Source organism: Pinus tabuliformis, chromosome Q, assembly GCF_031772625.1.
Source record: "Pinus tabuliformis cultivar Carrire ecotype Pingquan chromosome Q, CPIR1, whole genome shotgun sequence".
Taxonomy (NCBI): Eukaryota; Viridiplantae; Streptophyta; class Pinopsida; order Pinales; family Pinaceae; genus Pinus; species Pinus tabuliformis.
In genome coordinates this window covers 442,854,706-442,878,844 of record NC_142296.1, presented here as the reverse complement: position 1 = coordinate 442,878,844, position 24,139 = coordinate 442,854,706, and the positions used below count along the sequence as shown (strand labels likewise).

The 24,139-nt window shown below is 33.3% G+C and overlaps 1 protein-coding gene across 2 annotated transcripts; it reads right to left on the bottom strand.

The window, feature by feature from the left end:
- Positions 1-2,836: 2,836 nt before the first annotated feature.
- Positions 2,837-7,257, bottom strand: LOC149220114 (trihelix transcription factor GTL1-like). 2 transcript variants are annotated; one of them, XM_089384661.1, is made up of 3 exons: positions 6,301-7,253; positions 3,596-5,093; positions 2,837-3,501 (listed from the first exon to the last, which is right to left on the bottom strand). In XM_089384661.1, exons 1-3 carry the CDS (start codon positions 6,789-6,791, stop codon positions 3,142-3,144), a joined length of 2,349 nt encoding a protein of 782 aa, XP_089240787.1. In that variant the 5' UTR covers positions 6,792-7,253; the 3' UTR covers positions 2,837-3,141. The 2 variants fall into 2 exon arrangements, with proteins under 2 accessions (XP_089240787.1, XP_089240788.1); XM_089384662.1 differs by having other exon boundaries at positions 3,356-3,497; positions 6,301-7,257.
- Between the last annotated feature and the right edge of the window lie 16,882 nt (positions 7,258-24,139).

Genomic DNA, 24,139 nt, shown 5'->3' with positions numbered 1-24,139 from the left:
ACCTTTTGACCAATCATATGATCGTTCAATGTTAGAAAAAACTAGCAGTGTTGTTTGTGACCAACACCTATATCACAAAAAAGGTGTTTCAAAATTTACACCTTGACCTAAAGTAGTTATACAAAATTGTTGCCCACATAGAGTGAGCCCCCAAATTATTTTTGTCATTTCCCTATGGAAACTTTGCCTTTTGTGTGCACAATGTTGATAGGAGTATCATAAAGTAATTAATCCATTTGTATAAAGAGACTATAAGAAGTAGCAAACAAAATATCTTCCTAATGCTTGGAAAGAAATGCTCAAAAAATATGGATAGATGTAGAGTTTGAAAAATAGTGCATCAAAAAGGATGTGTTTCTTGTCTCGATCAGACCCAAGGGTAAAAAACAAATTATGTTTTGCAACCTTTTTTATCTTTAGCGACTTTGCATGTGCCTCGGCCTACATCCATACTGTTTTTTTAGAGTCTTTTTGCTTCTTCGTTTTGGTGCCTGTAAATGTGTTCATGAGAGATAAATGAGAAATGAGAAACTTTTCTTTGTACATTTTTCATGAGTGGTTGAAGTGTATATGTTTGAAGCTTGTCTTTTTTATTCATCCATTGAATCACCACATGTGAATCTCCATAAATATGGATGGCACAAACATTTTTTGAGATCGCTAAAAGGATGATGGTCTAAAGAGAAAAAGGTTCAACCATGTTGTTTGAGGCCGAGCTAATATTGGAAGAAAAGGAGAGAGAATGGGAAGGTGAGAGATGAAGAACACCCCCAACTCCACCAATAGAAGGGGAGCCTTGGGCAGCACCATCGAAAAAAGTCCATGGACAGTAAGATTGGATTTCAATATGGGTGGGAGGAGAAGGGATGGAGGATGAGGAGGGGGGCACATGGCTAAGATTACAAGACTTTGAGAAGAGACTTTAAGAGAAACTAGAAGTTTATCTTGAAAGATAGTTGTCTTATGTTCGAGCCATATACCTCAACTAATGCATAGTTACAAACCCTTTAAGTTATCATGCAAAAAACTAGTAATCTAAGGTTATCCTTTGCTTATAGACGAGAGCATATTAACATTTTTAGTGATATAAAATTAACAAATTAATTAAAATTGAGTTGACATGAGAATTCACAATGTAAAATACATGTCCTACTTTTTCAAATAATAAGAAACAAAAACAAATTGCATCCTACTCTAAATCTTTATATTCATATAATATTGTGATAATTCATTATTATTATAATATATAAAATATATATTAAATTAATACTCAAAATATATTATTATTATAATATATATAAATTAGGTTAAATTAAAACTAAAAATATATAACCATCTCATACAACAGAACCATAAAACCATAAAATAGTAATTCTTATAAAAAATACTCTAAAAATACAAAATAACTTAAACCTAAACTAATAATTTAACCAACTCAAAAGCATATTACAACTCTTATTCAACTCTAATTATAAAAAACTACCTTCCCAATCTCACATAAATTATCATGATAATTACACATTGTTTTTAATCATCATCACATAACAATGTTATCATCTCTCCACACAATATTATCATCCATCCATGTTATCATCTCTCCGCACAATGTTATCATCCATCCATGTGTTTCCGCTAAAATAATCACATAACAATGTTATCCTCCATCTCCACACAAGGTTATCATCCATCCATGTGTTTGAGCTAAAATGGCATATAAAAAAGCTTAGGGAGTAGGGTTCCTATGAGTTTTGTTTTATCATGAATCAAAGTTTAAAGCAAATAACACAAAATTTAGGGGAATATATATATATATATATATTTTAATCTTTATAAAACAGTAAAAACAACCTGAGCTTTAACCATTTGTCTGGGTTTTACCATCACCAAAATAGTTATCTAAGAACAACCAGCGACAATACCATGTAATAAGTGGACTTACAATTGAGAAGTACAATCCGACATCTAACACATTAGAGGCCAAGGAGTACAATCTTACTATCTCATGCAAATGCAGGGTGAGGGTCATTGAGAAGTACAATCCGACATCTAATGCAGGCTGCCGCGTCACTCGACGACGCTGTTTGGTACTCGATATGCGAGCAAGCACGCAAAAACCTATAAAGATTCGTCAATATAATCGAACAATAAAATATTTCTAATTAATCTGAATTAAGAATTCGGTGAGAAAACGAATCTTTCAAGCTTATCAATTTGATTCAATCGCAAGGCTCCTCAAGAATATATTTATTATATTATATTATTATTGATTTGTCTTGCTAATCCGATCTCTTGGATCATGTGGAGACAATCTGGCACGCGCCGCCTACAAATAATTGAATGAATGGTTCAAAAACACGACATTTACTGGTAAGTCGTCATCGTCTATCCATGGCACTGCGTTTTGTCGTTATCGCGGCACGAGATTCTTTTATAATTTAATCAGCCTAACTGCACTCAATTTCAAGAAACCAGAAAATAAATACCCAACAAACTTCAAAATAAATACTGTTTTAGTTGAATTGCAGGCGAATGGATAGATTCCCACAATATATGTATATATACACAATGTATATATATATATATATTCATTCACGACAATAAAGAACATGAACCAGTTTGGCCAGTGTCAGGCTCTATGGCAGAAAGACGCGGTTAATAAAATAATGGAAAGATTCTTTACAAGTGGTAAAACTCGACGGTGCAACACAGCTGGATTTTGTTTTTGGGTTCATAATGAAGTCAATAAGATTACAGAAGGAAAATATGAGAGGCCTACCAGCTCTCTGTCTATACAGTCCACAGAGAGATGAAGTCAGAGGGCCATATGCCCACTGCATCACTTATAATTCGATTTTGTCGATTGCAGCAGCCGAAACGACCTTTCACACATCAGATTTTATTCCACAAATAAATAAATAAATAAATATGCTAACCAAAAAAACTACTTCCCTGTAACAGTCCCTGCAACAATGGCAGCGCAAATTTATTAGGGTTATTTGCTTGATGACAATAAAGATGAAATTCCTTCATGGCCATAATCCCATCCCAACCTTAAACCTAAACCTCTGCTAATGGTACATATGGTACACAAGCTCAGTCTGCTGCCGCTGGTGATGATAATTTATGATCTTAGGCGGCGGTTTATGCTTTAGAGGTTTTGAACTCGGGAGCTTCGGCTGTAGCGAAGCGGTGGACCATGGCCATGAAGGAACTGGCAGCTGTGGCGGCGGCTGTAGTGCTCGTTCGGCTCTCGTGAACAAACTCGGCAAACGGCAGATGATCGACCACCGTCGTCGGCTGCCTGTCGTGAGTAGTGGCTATAGTAGGAATAGGAATAATATTATGATGTTCTTGCTCGCTGTTATTGTCGCTGTCTTCTTCTTCTTCTTCTTCTGTGTCCATTTTATCATCATCGTAATCGTCTACAACGGATTGCTGTTGGTGCTGCGGCGCGGACCGCATGTCGTCCATGTCCATCACGTCCATCACAAGGCCTTCTGGCTTCAATTCATGAGATCACTTAAAATCATTAGAATTAAATGGTTTCAGAATAGAGATTGCCAAAAATATTTAAATTCTGCAGCGTCATCTTTACCTTCTTCAGAGCTCGCTGATCGGCGCCGGTTCCATTCTCCGGGCTTGTAAAGAACGTTGCCTGCATTGTTCCGCTGCTTGAAGGAATCGGTGGACCGTTATTGTTAGGGTTTGAATTGCTGTTCTTGACGTCCGATGACGATCCTGGAGGCGGCACAATGACCAGGATGCCGTCTGTGCTTTGGCGCTCGTTTCTGTCGCTATTGTTGTTGTTTCCGCCGGGTAATTGCTCGATGCGGGCGTCCTCCTGGTTCGGGTGTTCTTGCTTGGCTGCATTACCGAAGATCTTTTTCTTGTATAATTGTTCCAGCTGGTGAAAATAAGGACACGTCTTTGCATCTTCCGGCCGTTTCTTGTTGCTTTCTTTAACTTTCTTGTAGTATTTGTTGATATTTTCCCATTTCTCCTTGCACCTCTTGGAGCTGCGGCTGTAGCCGAGGCGGGCCATTCCAGCAGAGATTTCTTCCCACAGCGGGCCTTTGGGCCCGGCGTCTTGGTATCTGGGCTCCAGTCCGGTTCTCAGCTTTATCAATGCATGAACTTCAGGCTTGGGCCACCTGCTGCTGTTGGGATCAAAGGTCAATTCCGTTTGGTCTACATTGACATCTTGAGTAGTATCCCGCTGATGATGAGGAGTAACAACATCCCCGGCTGGATGCGTTTCGTGAGTCGGCAATGGCACAGTATTATTGATAGTCGTTGTCGACTGTGCCACAGGAGCCATAACAGGAGCCTGGAAATTCTGGCCTGTAATTTTCTGAAACAATGCAATGAATGCAGTATCTCTGGAAGCCGCAAGGGCTCGTTCCTGGGCCATAATCTCATGTTCTCTGTTCAATCGCGCCATTTCTTGCCTTTTCCAAGCCTCCTCGCGGATCATTCTGTCTTGCTCGCGTTTCTCTATAGTTTCCAGAAACTTCTGCTGCATGATCTCCTGCCTCTCCATTACTTGCTTTATCAATTGCTCGAAAAACAGCATCATTTTCTCTGTGGTGCTGGAGCCCCGCTTTCTTTTCCGACTGTCCGTCTGTTCATCAAATTCTTCGTCCTCGGACGATTCGGACGAGAAACTTAAATTACCGGCAGTATAATCTGCGCTTTGCCTCAATACGATGGCATTAGTAGCGGCGCCGCTATTTCTGTTCAATTCCCCGGCAGTGGCACTGGCACCGGCACCGGCAGTATCATTGTTGGTGAGCACAGTAGGAGCGGGAGGCTGTGGCCTGACTGGTGCTCCGGCCCCGCTGCTCAGTGCATGGCTATGATTGTTTCTTGCATTATTAGTGTTATTGCCAATGCTGCTGCTGTTGTGAAGATTATTATTGCTGTTGTTGTTATGATGATTATGGAGAGCTTCCAGCTGGCTGAAGAATCTATAGCTTTTACCATCCTGCCGGCCAGCTCTTCCGTCTTTAGTTCGTTTATAATACTTCTGAACGTTTTCGAACTTTTCTTTGCATTTCTTGGCACTCCTCTGATAACCTAGGTCTGCAAGCTTCCTGACCAGGTTCAATAATGCAAGAAGATCAGCAGATTTGTCACCATAAAATATCCCTCTGTCCACATCCTATACTTAGCTTCATAATATCCAACCTACAGAATCACATCATTATCTACGCTTTGTTTATATTTAAATAGCTCTTAATATAAGCCACAGAAATCAGAAATATCATGATGCCTTCAAAATTTTGTAGATCAAGTCAAAATTTCTGTCCGCGACAATCAAATTGGAGAAAACAAGAACAATCATTGAGATTCAGAAAATTGAAGAAGTTGAACTTTGATCTGTACATTAGACAAGAATAAATGGGAGTAAATCCAAAGATTTAAGTTCACAGAAAAGAGTAGGAAATTTTTTAAGCATAATACGTACAGAAATTTTTAAATCCGAGTCTGAATTTGAAGAGAACAAGCTCAATCATTGAGATTCAGAAAATTGAAGAAATTTCAATTTGATCCGTCTGTTACACAGGATTAGATGAAAAGCAAAGTTGCAAACAAAAAAAATCGGAAGCTTTAAAATTTGAACAGGATTAGATAGAAAAAATATCGAAAAAAAAGGGAATAGGGAGTTGTCAAGTTCTGCTGATAGTGAATTTTATTGCTGCCTAGGCTAGGTTATAGGAAATTGAGCTGGAGTTCATCTCGCAGGCTAGGTTAGAGGAAATTGAGCTGGAATTCAACTAAAAGAAACATGTTGTAGTGATAATGGAGTCGTGACAAGGCTTATTAAGTCCCGATTTCACTACTGGTGCGGGAAAAGACTTATCAGTTAATTACACTATTGTTGAAATTGACTTTAATACACTGTCTGTGCGAATCCAGCCACAGATCGGGGGGATAGCTAAAGATTGCCCAGAATTATATAGGTTGTAATCCTTGATCTTTGTCGCTCTGTGCTGGATTAAAAATTCTATGCCGTCAGGAATATTTTGGTGAAATACAGTCTGATTTGGCTTCTAAAGAAATTTTAATGTATTGGACAGTCGAGTTTGTTTTTCTTGCAGATTCAGAGAAAATTGAGATGGGAGAGACTGGAATGGCGTATCCCTCTTAATAACCTGCTTTGGAAGAGCATTTAGACAATAACAGTGTTTTAGATCTGCTGAGATTCGAACCCTTAACATCGTGTCAATTCTCAATTTCGAACCACATATAATTTAAACAGCGGAACTGAAAGAATGGGGAAATGGGTTGCATCCATACCGTGAAATTTCTTCCCATAGAGGCCCTTTGAGGCTAGCGTCCCTAAACGAAGCGTCCATCTCGGATCGGATTTTAAGAAGAGCGAGGGTTTCCTGTCTGGGCCAGCGGCTGCCGACCGCCCCTCTATCTCCATCTTCAGCCGCTGCAAGCACCTCGTCGTCACCGAAAGCGCTGTTCGGCACCATCTGTTCAAAGCCATCGGTAGTCCGCGGAGGCGGTCTGGTGGCAGCCGAGGACTGGATCTCGGTTAAAGAATCCGTTTTAACCTGCAGATTAACACTCTGCTGCTGCTGCTGCTGCTGCTGCGGGGGCTGAGAATGAGACTGCTGCAAAAGCTGTTGCTGCAAGTGCTGTGATTGCGGTGGTTCGTGGTGCGGCATGTCGTGGGAGATCCCGAGCATGTGACCGTGAGAAGAACGGCCTCCGACGAACTGAGGAACCTCGGGCACACCATACTGTCCACTCGCTGATGGCAGCTGCGGTTGCTGCATTCTTTCAACAGCCGTTAGTTGACAAAAAGGTCGTGATTTCGATATCCGGGGAGTGGCGGGCTGGACGATGTCGTTCGTTCAGTACCTTCTCTTACACGCGCACCACGCCATTGACACTTTCCCAGGGGCTGAGCGTGGAGGGAGAGTCGTCCAGTCCACCATTATCACATGGGTGGAAAAAAAGCATTCATTTTCATTTTATTTTCAGTTCAATCCTCTCTGTGAAAAAATTAAAAGAGGGAGAATGTAAATGATCGACACAGCGGGTACAAGTCCAGGTCGGGATTGAAAAAGAGAGGACAACTGGAAAAGCGACCCGGACCCTGACCCCGACCCCCGCTTCCTTTCGTCCACCCCTATGAGTGAAGTGAAGCCAAGGCAGTGAGTACAGGTAACATGATGGATATGGACATGTATATGAGGAGAGGGAAGGATTCCAGGCGGAGGAGGTAAAGGAGCTGAGATGAGATGCGATGGGATGAGATGCTGCGCTGTCAGACGGAGTACTTGGTAAGCTAATAATAGTTAACAGCAATGAAAGTGAGAGGGTGGAAAGGGGAAGGAAAGAGGCTGTCCAAACAGCCAGGTGGCAAAGAAACAAACAAAATTTAATAAATACACACAGAACCGCTGCCTAAAAGCCTCGGACCCGGAACAAGTTAAACACCAAAGCCGTGCACGAGGGCGGCCCCCCGGGCAGGCATACAGAACCTACGGCCCGGCCCCGTTCGTGCACTTGCCGGCGGCCGCATCATAACTGACCCATGACCCCACACCCAGCTGTACAACGGACCCCATCGCAGCCTCTTGAACGTGCCGGCCGATTATCGCGGATCCCACCACCTCAACGGCCAGGCATCTACGTCCCCCGGCAAAATTCAACGTGTCGGAACACGGCTACCGCGGCGACTTTTTACCATTTAAAACCCCCATTACAGCTCGGCTCATGTGCCGCACCACTGGTCTCGCTTTCCATAAGTCTGCGGTTGGAAGCCCAGGCGGTCATAAAATATTTCTCTCAGTTTTCCCGGAACGGCCAGCTCCCACGAAATGAGCTCTCCTTTACTCATTAACCCGCCACGTCCCCTCCCTTCCAGGTTATCCTTACGTCATCCGACTTTTTCAAGCCTTCAATGCCGGCCTGTATCCGGGCTGCGCGGCCCCACCCCGTAAGCCGAAGGCATGCGCTCAATATTTACAGCTCCTCCGCGCAAAAAATAATAGGGTTGTTGCAGCCTTGAACAGCGAATCATTAGTTTCTCTTACCAAATTAAATATGTTGGCAACCTCGGGTCGTCTCCCTCAAAACAGGGTGGATTTCAGAGCCTGTGTCTCGTATTCTGTCGTGTGCGCTTCTTTTTCCCGTGGCCACCTAATCTTTTATTGCCAAAGCAATAAAAATTATTACAGAGAATGATGGATGCTCCATGGAGTTGGACAATACCATGGTCCATCTAATTATGACCACAACCAGATAACTCAATGGTCCCCTTTTTAACCATCAAAGTCTCCCCAACGTCATTTTCCCTACGGGTTTAGTGACCATCAAAGATGCTTATATAACCCAAACCCTGCACCAATTACGTGTAATCCATTTAGTTGAAAACACACCCACAACCAAAAACTGTACCAACCACATGTCCTCCCCATGTGGAAAAGAATGAAACTGGAACCTGCAATTAATAACAAGGTAAATAAACAACTACATGTCACTTTTAAAAGATGTGAAAAGAAAATTCCTCTCCCAATATATTAATATTATTATTTCCAAAGGAGGGGAGATGCATTTGCATTTATATTTATATTTATATTTGCATAGGGATTGATGCCTTAAAAGTAGAAATTATAGCATCCAACAACATACATGCCATGACTTGTCGTTCTGATTGGGGAGCTTCTTTGTTCCCAACACATATTTTATTTTATTACTTCTCTTAATCATTTTTTTATTTACAACACATCCTTGTTCATCATGATTAGCAATGTTGGTAGTAGAGGGCTCAACCCCCCTCAAGAAGGAGCATAAGTTTTGAAACCTGTGTACATACTAGCAAGGCTTGGTTTTGCTGCAATTTGCCTTGGAGAGCCAGTGTTGGTTGGTTGAAAAAATTATTTTATTCACTCTTCCATGTAAATTATTATTAATGGAACTTTGGTACTTAGAATGTAGGTGTTGTAATGAGTTGTCAAGGTTGTATATTTTGCATAAGTTTTGAAACTATGTACATACTAGTCAGGCTTGGTTTTGTTGCAATTTGCATTGGAGAGCCAATGTTTGTTGGTTGAAAAAACTTTTTTTTTTTACCTTTATTCACTCTTTTAGGTAAATTATTATCATTGGAACTTTGTTACTTACCATGAGAATGTAGGTGTTGTAATGAGTTGTCAAAGTTGTATATTTTGGATAGAATTTTAAAAAATAAAAATTTGTATTTACTAAATTGGTGAGGTTATATTTATGATTTTTAAAATAACTAAATAAATATTATGAAAATAGTAAAATTGTAAGAAAATAAAATATTTAAAATATATGTCTAATAAAGAGTATTTAGAAATGGAGTTGTATAAATATATTAATTTGAATTTCAATATAAAATAGTTTGAAATTTTATTTATTGCTAATAAATTATTATTTCATTTGTGTCCTCTTAACTTTGTACATCAAAATTAAAATTGAATTCATAATACTCTTACCACCATGAGAATCTTTCACCACACCTCTATATATCATGCACATAGACTTCTCTCTACTTAGAGAATGTTATCTCTCATAAAATCAACATGTTATGAAAACCTATTATTGAGTATTATTATGTTTTAACATGATCATTGCACATTGACATTGTGATATCAAGTTGTTTACATTATTGTTTAAATTTTTATCACTTTCATTATATTATTAATTATATTTATTTATATTTAAATTAAATATTTATTATACATATAATTTTAATAATGAATGAAAGTGAAAATCATATTTATAAATGCCCATGGGGTTTTGGATTGACGGTGAATGGGTGTGTTGTTAAGGCACTCCTTGCGATAGGTCACCGGTTCAAATCCCCGTGGGTACTTAGGTTAGTCTAATAGATAAAAAAAAAGAAAAAAGAAAATCATATTTATAAATAAAATAAATTATTTAAATAATGACCATCCATGCATTCATCTATATAAGCTTACCTCTGTAGTGAGATTTCAAATGCCGGAACCAAAATATGTAGCTGTAGTGAGATTTCAAATGCCGGAACCAAAATATGTAGTTGCCCTGGAGCGAGAGAGGATGCGGAAGCAGGCTCGACCAACGCCCCCCACCCAATAAGTAAATTTGGGTATCAAAAGGGATTATAATATGACAAGTAGTAATGAAAAGGGAACTATTTAAAATTAGATCTCAATTTCAAAATCTTTGTTGCAATGCTGACCTTCCTAGCCTTTTACGATGTCAAAATTACAGTGAGTTCGAGAGGCTTCTCTCTAAGTTTTTTGAGCATAGGAATAAAATCTTAAATCAAACTAAGTAATTTGTTTCTTTAGGTTCAATAGACCAAATTTTGGTCTGAGTGGACGTTAACCACCATCACCATCATCGTCATCAATAAATAGCTTTAAAAAGTTAAGATACTAGACATTCATCTAACTCATAAAAAGAAATGAAAGAAAGATAAAACTAATAATTCAAAAGAACAAAAAAATTAAAAACTCTAAGGATTGATCTAATATATCTTTTATAATTTGAAAAGATAAATGTAACATAAAATTGATCAAATTTAAAAAATAATAAATATATAAAACTTAAGAATAATAAACACATTATTTATATATTAAATTGCTTAACATCTTAGGTTAATTTAATTGCTTCATATCACTTATTTTTATTATAAAAAAATTCATTTTTATAATTAAAAAAAGATTTTAAAAGAAGAATTCCTCATCTTTTTCTTTGTTTCTATAATTCTTTTCGCTATATAAAATTTGTAAATTTAAATAAAATGTAAGTATATCATTATTTAAAATCTTATATATATATATATATATATATATATATAATATAATATATATATATATATATATATATATATATAATTTATAATATATCAATTTTTTTATTAATTTATATTTTTTAATATAAATTTTATATTAAAAAATATAATGAAACATCATAACAATAACAAAATAAATAATAAACTTTACTATATTTATTTTATTTTTATTTGTTTTTTTATTTAATTTAATTTTAAAACTAAAATTATAAATTAATTTATTCATAATCATATACCAAAAATAATAAATAATAAAATAATTTCATAACTTAAATTATAAAAATAATAAAAAATTATATAAATATTTTTTTAATTAATCAAATTATATAAATAATATTGGGAAATGCAATTGGGAAATTTTACTGCAGGTGCCCAGAAACAAAGGAATATGCTAGAACCACCTATGCACGCATCTGTGTGGAAATGGACTTCAGCGCTCGCTTCCCAGCTGAAATACACCTAACAAGTAAAGACTATGTGTGGAACCAGAAGCTCGATTATGAAAGTGTCCTGTTCAGATGTCGATCCTGCTTTGAGACAGGTCACCTAGCCAAAAATTCTCCAAAAGCCTCCGAGAAAAATTTTGCTAGAAAAAATCACCACAGATCTACATGGTGGGAAGGAGCACAAAAAAAACACTACACTGTCATCAAAGAAGAACACTCTTGAGAAAACTCTAAATCACAAGAAATCGGGCAAGAAAGAAACAACTCTTAAGACAACCAGGGGGAAAGCGCCGCCCAGCAACAAAAGAGTGAACTCGACAATTATGAGGATTCAAATACCGCACAAAATAAATTTTCATTTAATAGCAAAGCAGATCTCCTAGACCAAACTTCTTCTCCAACTATCTTCAAAAGGATGAACAAAATAGATCGTGAAGGTAAGACACCAATTTCCTAAGAACTAGAAGAGATGAAGGAGATGCAAGATAGAGAAAGTTGGAAGACCGTAGAGAAAAAAAAGAAAGCTACAACACCAATCTCGCCAAGAAAGACGAGGAGCAAGACAATTAAAAAATAAGAAAATTATAGGTCTGATAGACCAATTGGTCTCAGTAGATGTTAATCATCATCATCATTGAGAACTCAAATTATATTATCCTTACTTTTGAAATGAAAACAACCCAATCAAGTATATATAGAAATATTCATGGAGAGATATCTTTCTTCTATCATTATGCCTTTGAGATGCAAGTAGGATGTAAACATACATGTATCAATTTATTTTAATGGTAAGAATGCCTTTGAGATGGACTTAAAATGTAAACATACATGTATCTACTTATTTTAATAATAAGAATTTTATTAAGTTTAAAACATAAAAGTATTTATTATATTTATATTTATTATTAATTTTAATTATGAGATATAAAATATAATAATAGGGTATTTTAGTAAGGTATTTTTTATTTGAAAATAGTTAATTGGAAATTACATGGATAAAAAAAATTTAGCTTGTTATCAGTAGGTGTGACTGAAGCCTAAGTATTATTTGCGGATGATTTTGATGGCTTAAATGTCCTTGGGCCATGATTTCTTAGCCAATGACTAGTTCCACAAGTTAAAAAAAAAAACTATCAAACAAAAAAAATATTAGTAAAATTGTGATCAATTTTAAAATTAAATATTATATCATATTTAACATATTTAATATTTATTATATGTAGATATTATCTATGAAAGTGAGTGTATGCAAAGAAAAATATATAAACATGATTTATTTTTTAATTGGCAAGTTGAAATTGTTCAATGTGTCTATATTACAATTTTTTTTATAAAAATTGTCTAGATGTCTATCGAATATTATAAATTAGAATCAAATTTTAGTAAGTATTTAATAAAATAAGAAATATAATGGATCTCATAAAAATTCACCTTATAATATATATGTAAATTTAAGGAAATCCTCCATTTGGAATAAACTCCATATATTATGAAATTTAAGAGAATGTCATGTAGTGAGTATTTTCAATTGTAAACATGGACATCTTTTGGGAATCTACACAAAGTTGCATTACACGATGCATATTATACTTGGTAACAAAATTGAGGCCTATCCTTTCGATAACAAAATTCCTTCTGACCTAGAAATACAACAATCTCTAAGTCAATTGTGATCCTTCAATTGATTTCTAAAGTTAGATTATCCAATAGCCAAACCTCTCATCCTACCTATCTCTTCCTAAATCCTACTTGCTTATAGATTATCTCCAAGGTTTTGTTAGATCAATTCAATTGCACTTTCATTCCTTAAGCGATAGAGAAATTGAACTTCCATTCGTTAAGCAACATTGGTTGTCCAATTGAGTGATCTTAGTCATCATATTTTACATAGACATTCTCTCATCACTGACATCTATTCAATCATCATATAATACTATTAATTGTGCTCCTAGTAATCCTTCAATACACACATTCATAAACTTTGTGCACATCTCACTTTTGGGTCATCAATATATATGTGCACTAATCAATTCTAACTAATATGCTAATTGACTTTGTAGTGTACCTACGCGGGATATAAGAAGCCCATATTAGAGTAATAATATTGGAGGTCATTCAATATAAGGAGGACCGAGTCCATAATAAATAAGACTCACTAGAGTAGTATTGAATAACTGTGATGGAGTCTCATTAAATTTATTTAACACTACTATAGTGGGTCTATTCCACCTTCCATTAAATGGCCTCATTACACCCTTAGGGAGTATAACAAAAAAAAAATCATCGATATTCTTTTAATTGATTCTTCTATATCAGGAATTCAACTTGATTTAATCAACTTTCTTAATTGAGCCTACCTCTAGTCAATAAAATTATTCTATTTAATCCAATTTTGATCAAATATCCCCCTTTTTAATTTTTGTTGGTCCCCTAAAAATTATTATGTGTGAAGAATATGAGGAAATATGTCCTTCACCTTGTCTAATAAATATATTTTTTTCCTATGTTGGAAGTCGTCCCCCACTAATCCTTCAATTCAAGCATTTATGAAAGCTAAGAAAATATCCCTTCCTAATTGACATCTTTTTGAATTACCTTCCTAATTCTTTTTGAGAGATAACTATAAGGTTGTGCATTTAATTATCAATAAGGGATGTGTATCTTATTTGTGAACTATTGTGATACTTCTTAACAATGTCACCAAAATTGAGTTTAACTAATTAATGATGAAATGAAAACTAGTGGAAAATCAATTGATTTGAAAAATATAAACTAATTCAATTGGAAGGAAAAAATAAATATTACAACTGTTTGTTGGAAGTAAATGGAAATGAACTTGGTTGCAACAAAGAAAGTGCAAAGTAATAACTATTCTACTGATCAAATAAAAAGACTATACTACTTTAAGCCTACTTCTAGGAAATTAAATAAACTAATTGTTTCTCAAAAGGAAATGATTGTAAAAGAAAACCACACTATGCAAGGACAAGAAAAGAACTAAGAAGTGAGCTTGCTAATATGTACATTTAGACTCTCAAATTGCAATGAGGTAAGCACTCAACTATGAAACGAAGAAATCATATATGGATTATTGTGCCAAAAAAGTTTCAACCTTAATGTGGTTAACACAAATTGTAACCAATCATTTATTAAATGAGTAAACCATCGATAAAAAGAATTCTTTCATATATAGAAACAAGTCAGTGGATTGTTGCAACATAATTCTCATTTCCTTAAAATTTTGCAACTATGAGTTAATACTTAATTACATGTAAAACCCAAAAGATATAAATTAATCATAAAATAACTAAATCCTAATGAAACACAAAAAAAGCTAGCTAAGAAGGGGGCATTTCCTTCTTAGAAAAGGTATTGATATGACCAAATGATACCTTCTTTGTTTTAGTTTCCATTTACCACAAGAAAATAAAGGAACATAATTCAACAACTCTTTTATTGAATAGGGAATGATTCATAATGTATCAACATTACAACATAAAGTCTCCCCTTTTTCCAGTGTGTGGGATATTTATAAAATTCTACAATGGTTTATCTTTAGCAAAAGATTCTAAGGCAACCATGAGAATCTACAATTCTCAGGTTTTCCCTGACTTCTTAACTCAAAATAAACACTCGTTCCCAATAGATGGCCTTAATATAATTAGGTTACAATTCATTAAAATGAATCCATGTTAGCCATTCAATTGAAGACAATAATGAAAAAATAACATACTCAGGACATCATCGTATGGCTAGCAAATGCAAGCATGAAAAATATAGCTTTCTCCTTTGATGAGACTTGAAGAATAAGGGTCTCTTGTCGTGCAATTTCCCTTTACCAAAAAATAACGCCATGGCATCCAAAAAGCAACATCATCCCTAGCATGGTATAATTGGTGAGTGATATCATGGTAACATCAACAATGGCCATTGGTGTGACAACAAAAACATCTTGTAGGTATAACAACGATGGTGATAATGACAATAACAAAAAAAAAAACATACTAAGGGTGTAACAAAAATAGTGACTATCACTATAACACAATAACATAACAGGAGTGTAATGACAACAATTACCATCACTATAAAGCATCGACAATCATAAGAGTAATAGCAACAATGTATTATTAATGTAACAGTAATAACATCCATTTATGTAATAATTTTAGTGTACCAACATTATAATGACAATGGTATCCAATTCCTTGTTCATGCCATTCTGACATAATGACTCATAAACCTATTTATAAGTTTGCATAAAAAGTTAACTCCTCTTAATCACAAGTATAGCGTAATACACTAAAATGACATAAGACAAAATATTATATTTTTAATATTTATAAAAAATAAAAAAATATTATTGTGTTTATTTTATTTTTATTTTTATATTTTTATTTAATTAATTTAAAAAAATAAAATTATAAATTAATTTTTTCTAATCATATACCAAAAAATAATAAAACAACTTCATAATTTAAACTATAAAAATAATACAAAATTATATTTTAATTAATCAAAAAAAATATATATATATATATATATATATATAATCCTTACTTTTGAAATGAAACCAACTCAATCAGGTATATATAGGAATATTCATGCATAGATATCGTTCTTCTATCATTATGCCTTTGAGATGGACGTAGGATGTAAGCATACATGTATCAATTTATTTTAATAGTAAGAATGCCTTTGAAATTGACATAGAAGGTAAACATACATGTATCCACTTATTTTATTAATAAGAATTTTATTAATTTTAAAACACAAAATTTTATTAATAAGAATTTTATTAGAAAACATAAAATCATTTAAATTTAACTATGAGATATAAAATATAATAATGAGGTATTTTTTTATGTGAAGGTGGTTAGTTAATATTAAATCTAATTATGAGATATAAAATATAATAATGAGGTATTTTTAATGTGAAGGTGGTTAGTTGAAAACTATGTGGATAAAAAAACTTAGTTTGTTATCAGTTGGTATGACTGAAGCTTAGTGTCACTTGTGGATGATTTTGATGGCTTAAATATCCTTGGCCATGATATTTTAGTCAATAGCTAGTCTCACGAGTACAAAAAAATTAGCAAAAAAAAAAACATCTATTCACAAATTTAAAAATAAAGATTATATCATGTATAACATTTTTAATATTTATTATATTTATTATATGTTGATATATATCATGAAAGTGAGTGTATGCAAAGAAAAATATATAAACATGATTTATTTTTTAATTAGCAAGTTGAAATTGTTCAATGTATCTATATTACAAATTTTGTTAAATAAAAATTAGCTATGTCTAATAAATATTATAAATTAGATTCATTTTTTAGTAAGTATTTAATAAAATAAGAAATATATAATGAATCTCATAAAAAAATCACCATATAGTATATATGTGATTTTAAGGAAATCCTCCATTTGGAATAAACTCTATATATTATGAAATTTTAGAAAATGTTATGTAGTGAGTATTTTGAATTGTAAACATGGATAACTTTTGGGAATCTACACAAAGTTGCATTACTTGATGCATATTATTCTTGGTAACAAAGTTGAGGCCTATCCTTTTCATAACAAAATTCCTTCTTATATAGAAATACAACAATTCTCTAAGTCAATTGTGATCCTTCAATTAATTTCTATAGTTAGATTATTTAATATCCAAACCGTTTATCCTACCTATCTCTTCCTACATCCTACTTGCTTATGGATCATCTCCAAGGGTCTGTTTGATCAATTCAATTGCACTTTCATTCCTTAAGTGATGGAGAAATTACACTTCCATTTGATAGGTAACATTGATTGTCCAATTGACTCATCTTAGTCATCTTATTTTGCATAGACATTCTCTCATCATTGACATCTATTAAAGCATCATATAATACTATTAATAATGCTCTTGATAATATTTCAGTACACACAATCACAAAATTTGAGCACATCTCACTTTTGGGTCATCAATATATATGTGCACTAATCAATTCTAACCAATATGCTAATTGACTTTGTAGTGTACCTAAGGGGGATATAAAAGGCCAATAATAGAGTAATAATATTGGAGGTCATTCAATATAAGGAGGACCAAGTCTATATTAAATAGGACTCACTATATTAGTATTGAATAAATGTGATGGATCCTCACTAAATTTATTTAACACTATTATAGTGGGTCTACACCTTCCATTAAAATTCCTCATTACACCCTTATGGAGTATAACAAAAAAATTTATCTTCTAATTGATTCTTCTATATCAGGCATTCAACTTGATTCAATCAACTTTATTAATTTAACCTACTTTAGTCAATAAAATTATTCTATTTAATCCAATTTTGATAAAATCTCTCCCTTTCTAAATTTTTTTGGTCCCTTAAAATTATTATATGTGACGAATATAAGGAAAAATGTCCTTCACCTCATCTAATAAATACCCTTTTTTCCTATGTTGCATGTTGGCCCCCACTAATCCTTCAATTCAAGCATTTATCAAAGCTAAGCTCACATACCTTCCTAATTGATATCTCTTTTAATTACCTTCCTAATTCTTTTCGAGAGATAACTATAAGGTTGTTCATTTAATTATCAATAAGGGACTTTTATTTTATTTGTGAACTATTGTGCTACTTCTTAACAAGGTCACCAAAACTAAGTTTAACTAATTAATGATGAAATGAAAACTAGCGGAAAATCAATTGAATTGCAAAAAATAAACTAATTCAATTTCAATTGGAATAAAAAAATATATATTACAACAGTTTGTTGGAAGTAAATGGCATTGAAATGAACTTGGTTGCAATAAAGAAATTGCAAAGAAATAACTATTCTACTGATCAAATGAAAAGCCTATACTACATTAAGCCTACTTCCATGGAATGAAATAAACTAATTGTTTCTTAAAAGGAAATGATTCTAGAAGGAAACCACACTATGCAAGGACATGAAAAGAACTAAGAAGTGAGCTTGCTAATCTGTAATTTTATACTCTCAAATTGTAATTAGGTAAGCACTGGACTATGAACCTAACATAATAGAAGAAATCAAATTTGGAGTCTTGTCCCAAAAAAATTCAACCTTAATGTGGTTAACACAAATTGTAACCAATCATTTATTAAATGAATAAACCATCAATAAAATCAACCTATCGTATATAGAAACAAGTCAGTGGATTGCTGCAACAGAATTCTCATTTCATTAGTTATGAGTTACTACTTAATTGCATGCAAAACCCAAAAGATAGAAATTAATAATAAAATAACTAATTCCTAATGAAATACAGCAATACATAACTAATAAGGGGACATTTCCTCCTTCGAAAGGGTATTTAGATGACCAAATGATACCTTCTTTGTTTTAGTTCTTCATTCACGATGAGAAAATAAAGTAACATAACTCAACAATTCTTTTAATGAATCAGGAATGATTCATAATGTATCAACATTACAACATAAGATCTCCCCTTTCTCTAGTGGAGTGGGATATTTATACAATTCTACAATGGTTTATCTTTAGCAAAGGATTCTAAGGCAGCCACGAGAATCTACAATTCTCAGGTTGTCCCCAAATTGTTAACTCAAAACAAACATTTGTTCCCAATAGATGGCCTTCATATAATTAGGTTACAATTCATTAAAATGAATCCATGTTAGCCATTCAACTAAATACAATAATGAAAAAACTAACATGCTGGGGACATCATGGTATGGCTAGCAAATGCATGCATGAGAAATATAACTTTCTCCTTTGACCAGTCCTAAAGAATAGGGTTCCCTTGTTGTGCAATTTTCCTTTACCAAACAATAACGCCATGGCATCCAAAAAACAACATCATCCCTATCATGGTATCTTTGGTGAGCGATATCAGTGTAACAACAACAGTGACCATTGGTGTGACAACACAAACATCTTGTAGGTGTAACAACAATGGTGACAATCACTATAATAACAACAACATACTAAGGGTGTAACAACAACAGTGGCTATCACTATAATAAAAATAACATAATATGAGTGTAATGGCAAAAATTACCATCACTATAAAGCATCGACAATCATAAGAGTAATAACAACAATGTGTTATCAATTTAACAGTAGCAATGTCCATTTATGTACTAATTGTAGTGTACATTGTAGTGTACCAACATTATAATGACAATGGTATCCAATTCCTTGTTCATGCCATTCTAGCATAGTGGCTCATCAACCTATTTGTGATTTTTCATAAAAGGTTAAGTCCTCTTAATCACAATTCTAGCATAATGCACTAAAATGACAAAAATTATAAGAGAATGTATCATGGACAAAAAAATATCGTTATTACTAAGAGTAAGCTAAAAAATTAAGTGAAATGGTAAGAAAAAATGATTAAAGAGGCAAAAGATAGATGTGGAAAAGATGGTGTGTTAAGCACCCACCATTAATCATCTACATATATGCATTAGTCAACCCAATCCAATCTAGTCAATATGCTAAATGACTGTGTTATTGATATTCATATCAGTTAGTAGAGTTAGTTCAATCAACTTTCTTAGTCAATTCTATCTCTAAGGTAAAAATATGAATTTGGATTAGTATTTTGTGACAACATGTTATTCAAACATATGTTAAAATAATAAACATTCACGAACCATTTTTAAAAATAAGAAAATAACTACTACAATATATGTACTTATGCATTGTAAAAAGGTTATGTCAAACTTAAATAGTTAACAATGAAAATGTAAGTCACCGTCACCCAACAAGACTATTTGGATTGTTTTTTGAAAAAAAGAGAGAAGGAAGGACATTAACCTAGATTCATGGTTTTACCCTTTAGTCTCTAGACTTCTTCTAGTCAATCAAATTTCTAATCAAAGTTTATCAATCCTAAATAAGATGAGGAATTTTATCATTCACGTCGTCTAATATATACCATTATTTCATTTGTAGGAACTCATCCTTTAAACCAATCCTCAACAACCCTTATTTTCCATTGAAATTTTCAAAACGATTCCTCTACAACTTAATGTCTTGTTCCAACTCAATATACACATCTACCCACTAAGGCTTCAACCTCTAACATCACTAGAAATTCTTCCTCCCATTAATTAAGAATGAAAGTTTTAAAAATCTTTAAATTCTCTACACTAATGATAGAGTAGATTCTCATGGAATGTGGAAACTCCCTTGGAAAACCATTTTCCCACCGACTTGCTACATAATCTCAAAGGAACCATACCTAATGTGTTTTAGTTTCTTAACCTTGGAATTTGTTTTTGTTTGCTCAATGAAACATAGCCACACCATGTCTACCACCTAAAATTAACAACGTACTCTAGGTTAATCATGCATTTCCTTACCATTGTTTTTCTCTTTAAAACTTATCTTCCACTTTCCAATGTATCTATTGATTTTTTTAAATGAATTTGATGAGTTGTTTTTAATCATTGTATTGCTCCATCAAATTATCTTTAGTAGTTTGAAAAAATGAAATGTCAAAATGTAATTCAGGGAAAAAATAGAAAACAAGTCTCAAATGGTGACTTATTGCTAAAACTATGAACTACCTCGATATCACGATGTTGTGTAATATAAATTAAGGTAGGATCTCATCCCAATTCTTAGATTGGATTATGTTAAACCCCCTTAGAAAATTAACCATGTTATTGTTGATCCCTCCCATCAATCCTTAACATTGGGGATTAAAGGTCATACTCCTTTTCAACTTAATAATCATCATACCCCATAACGATTTCCAAAATCAACCTCTAAATTTGTGAGGTATGTAAGTTTTAAACCTTATACAATACTATAACGTAAAAAAAAAAATTCAATAAACAAAAAATTAAAACAATGGAAATCACATATTACATAGAGATTTACCTTGGAAACCAAAACTAGGAAAACAAAGCTAGGAAAAACAATAAACCATTTAGAGCCACACCTCTAACCTTTTTTGTCACCAATAAAATTCACTGTTTGCCATACAATATATATGATACCATGTCATTCAAAACCCCTAATCCATTAAAATAAATTATATTACAACTATATTTCACTAATTGGACTTATAAAACCATGGGTTGAACCATCATGTGCCGCAAAACTGGTAAAAGAAAAAACTATGTGCCAAAAATTGATGCAAAAATTGCCCAAATTTTTTTCATGGACTTCACCCCCTTACAACCTCCCTAGATAGTGGGAATACCACAACCTTATGACCCCCAATTGTGCTCGGTGCATACAAATCATGTGTTTGTCTAGTTGTGCAAAGAATATGACACATGTACACAATAAAGATATGCCAGAATAATGGATTCAAGCAATCTAAAATTCACCTATATCTTCTGGAAAAGTAACTTCATTACTTCTTCTTCAGGAATACTCTTCTTACAAGGAATAAATTTTCACCTTATTGAATATATAAACTACTATAAATAGTTAATAATGCCTATGTCTAGCACTAGGTAGTACTTCAAGGAAATCCTTTGAAATGTTCTCTCATGGTCAACCTAGTACAAGAAAAGGAATAAGGTGAAACCCAATTTCCTATTAGAAAGCTTTGATGTACAACAAAATTAGAAACATTAGTCAACATGTTTGGCAAATACACACACTTGTAAGTTTGAAAAGATTTTTTTGATTGCAGAATCCCTAAGAACTATGGAAACATGGACTTCTCCTAAAACCATGGTTATACATTATCTAATAAATAAACACAACTCATCATATGTATACAATAATCCATATTTAAATGATAGTTAGGCTTCTTCACTCCCTATAAGAAACCAATAATTATAGTCAACTTCGAGGAGGAAACCTCCTTTTACAATAAATACAATGTATAAGGCAATTTTTTATGATCCTAATACTAGGTCTTCTTAGTGTATATATAGGATACAAAGGGTACAATTATAATAAAATGGGACCCTAAAGAGTTCTATCCTACATAACATTATAAAAATAGAAATGTAATCACTCAATGTCTAGGGCTTTAATGAACGGTTTTTAGGTTAACATGGGGCTTAACATGCCCCTTCCCTTCAAATATGTTTTTTCCTCAACACTCGACTATCTATGAGTGTTTCTACGTGAACAACTCATCTTCCCTTATCACTTATTCCACCAATATGTTCTTCCATTTGACAAGGTACTCAATAATTGCTCGATCTCTTAGCTATTTATTCCTTATTTCCAAAATTGTTTCTAGTTATAGTATTATTTTCCTTTCTTCATTAATCTCTAGTAGAATAGTTTGGAATGGGATATTGCCATTGATTACATTCTTTAAATAGGAAACATGGAAGATTGAATGTACATGTGAAGATGGGGACAACTCCAATTTGTAAGCCATGCATCCAATCCTTTACAACACCTTATAGGGGCCATAATACCTCAGAGCTAATCTGTTTTCCTTCTTTTGTTGCTTGAGGTACATTTGTTTATATGGTTGTAATCTCATAAATACCCAAGGGCCCACTTTAAATTCCCTTTCACTGTAATGTTGATCTACTTGTTTTTTCATGCTATTTTGTGTCATAACCAAGTTGTCTTTCAATAATTTAAGAAAATCTTGTTGGTATTGTATGTTGTCCTCTATTTCTTGAGCCCTTATAGTCCCTTTCAATGGTTATGTGATGGATGGAGGATGATATCCACAAAGTTTCGTAAATCATGACATTTTTTATGAAGTATGGAAGGATGTGTTTTGCCACCATTCTAAAAAGGGAAACCATTTGACCCATTGTGTTTGTTTTGTCAAATGAAAAGAAATGTAGATATCCTTCTAAACATTTATTCACCATCTCAATTTTCCCATTATATTGAGGATGGTAAGGTGAGTAGTGAGCCGAATGAGTACCTAAACAAGAAAATAATTTAGTCCAAAAATTTCTAGTGAAAATTGGATCTCTATCACTTACAATAATATTTGGTATTCCATGTAGCTTTTGGATTGTTTCCATGAATTATTCTATCACAGTACTTGCTTTAAAAGGATGAGAAAGAGAGAAAAAGTGGGCATACTTTTTCATTTGATCTACCACTACCATAATGACACTATTTCCTTCATATTTGGGTAAACCTATAATAAAATCCATTGAAACTTCTTCCTAATATTGGCTTGGGATGGATAATGTTTGAAGCAACCCTACGGTCTTGATAGTCTCTCCTTTATTTTGTTGAAATACCACACATTCTTGCACAAACTTTTGTACATCTGCTATAATACTTTCCAAAATAAATGTTTCTTGATCCTATAATATGTCTTCAAGAACCCTGAATGTCCTCCTATGAGAGAAGCATGTAAATCCAAAAGGACCTTATGTTTGAGTTTAGAGTTCTTATGTAAGTATAACCAATATTGTTACTATAAAAAGTCATTTTTTCACATAATTTTTCCCACTACATCGGTATCCTCCTATAGATGTTGAATAATCTTTCATATATTCTCATCCTGCTGCCATTCTATCCTGGCTTCTCCCACTAAGTCAGATTGTGGAATGGAAATAGAACATAGTAAACCATTTGCGCCTTCTTCTTTCCTTGAGATTACATCTGCCACAATATTTTGTTTCCCTTTTTTGTAGATAATTTAAAAGTCATAAAATAACATATTTATGACCCATTTTTTTCTCTCCTGAATATAGTCTTTGCTCTAAGAAGTACTTCATACTATCATGATCTATTATATGTTGATATTATATGTTGATATTATCGATGAAAGTGAGTGTATGCAAAGAAAAATATATAAACATGATTTATTTTTTAATTAGCAAGTTGAAATTGTTCAATGTATCTATATTACAATTTTTGTTAAATAAAAATTAGCTAGGTCTAATAAATATTATAAATTAGATTATTTTTTAGTAAGTATTT

Bases quoted from the DNA above. Each gene is read 5' to 3' on its own strand.
- LOC149220114 (XM_089384661.1), bottom strand. From the start codon at position 6,791: ATGCAGCAACCGCAGCTGCCATCAGCGAGTGGACAGTATGGTGTGCCC. The intron at 5,094-6,300 runs GTATGGATGCAA...GAACCTGGTCAG, and splicing joins CTATGGGAAGAAATTTCACG to GAAGCTTGCAGACCTAGGTT. The intron at 3,502-3,595 runs GTAAAGATGACG...CATGAATTGAAG, and splicing joins ATCAGCGAGCTCTGAAGAAG to CCAGAAGGCCTTGTGATGGA.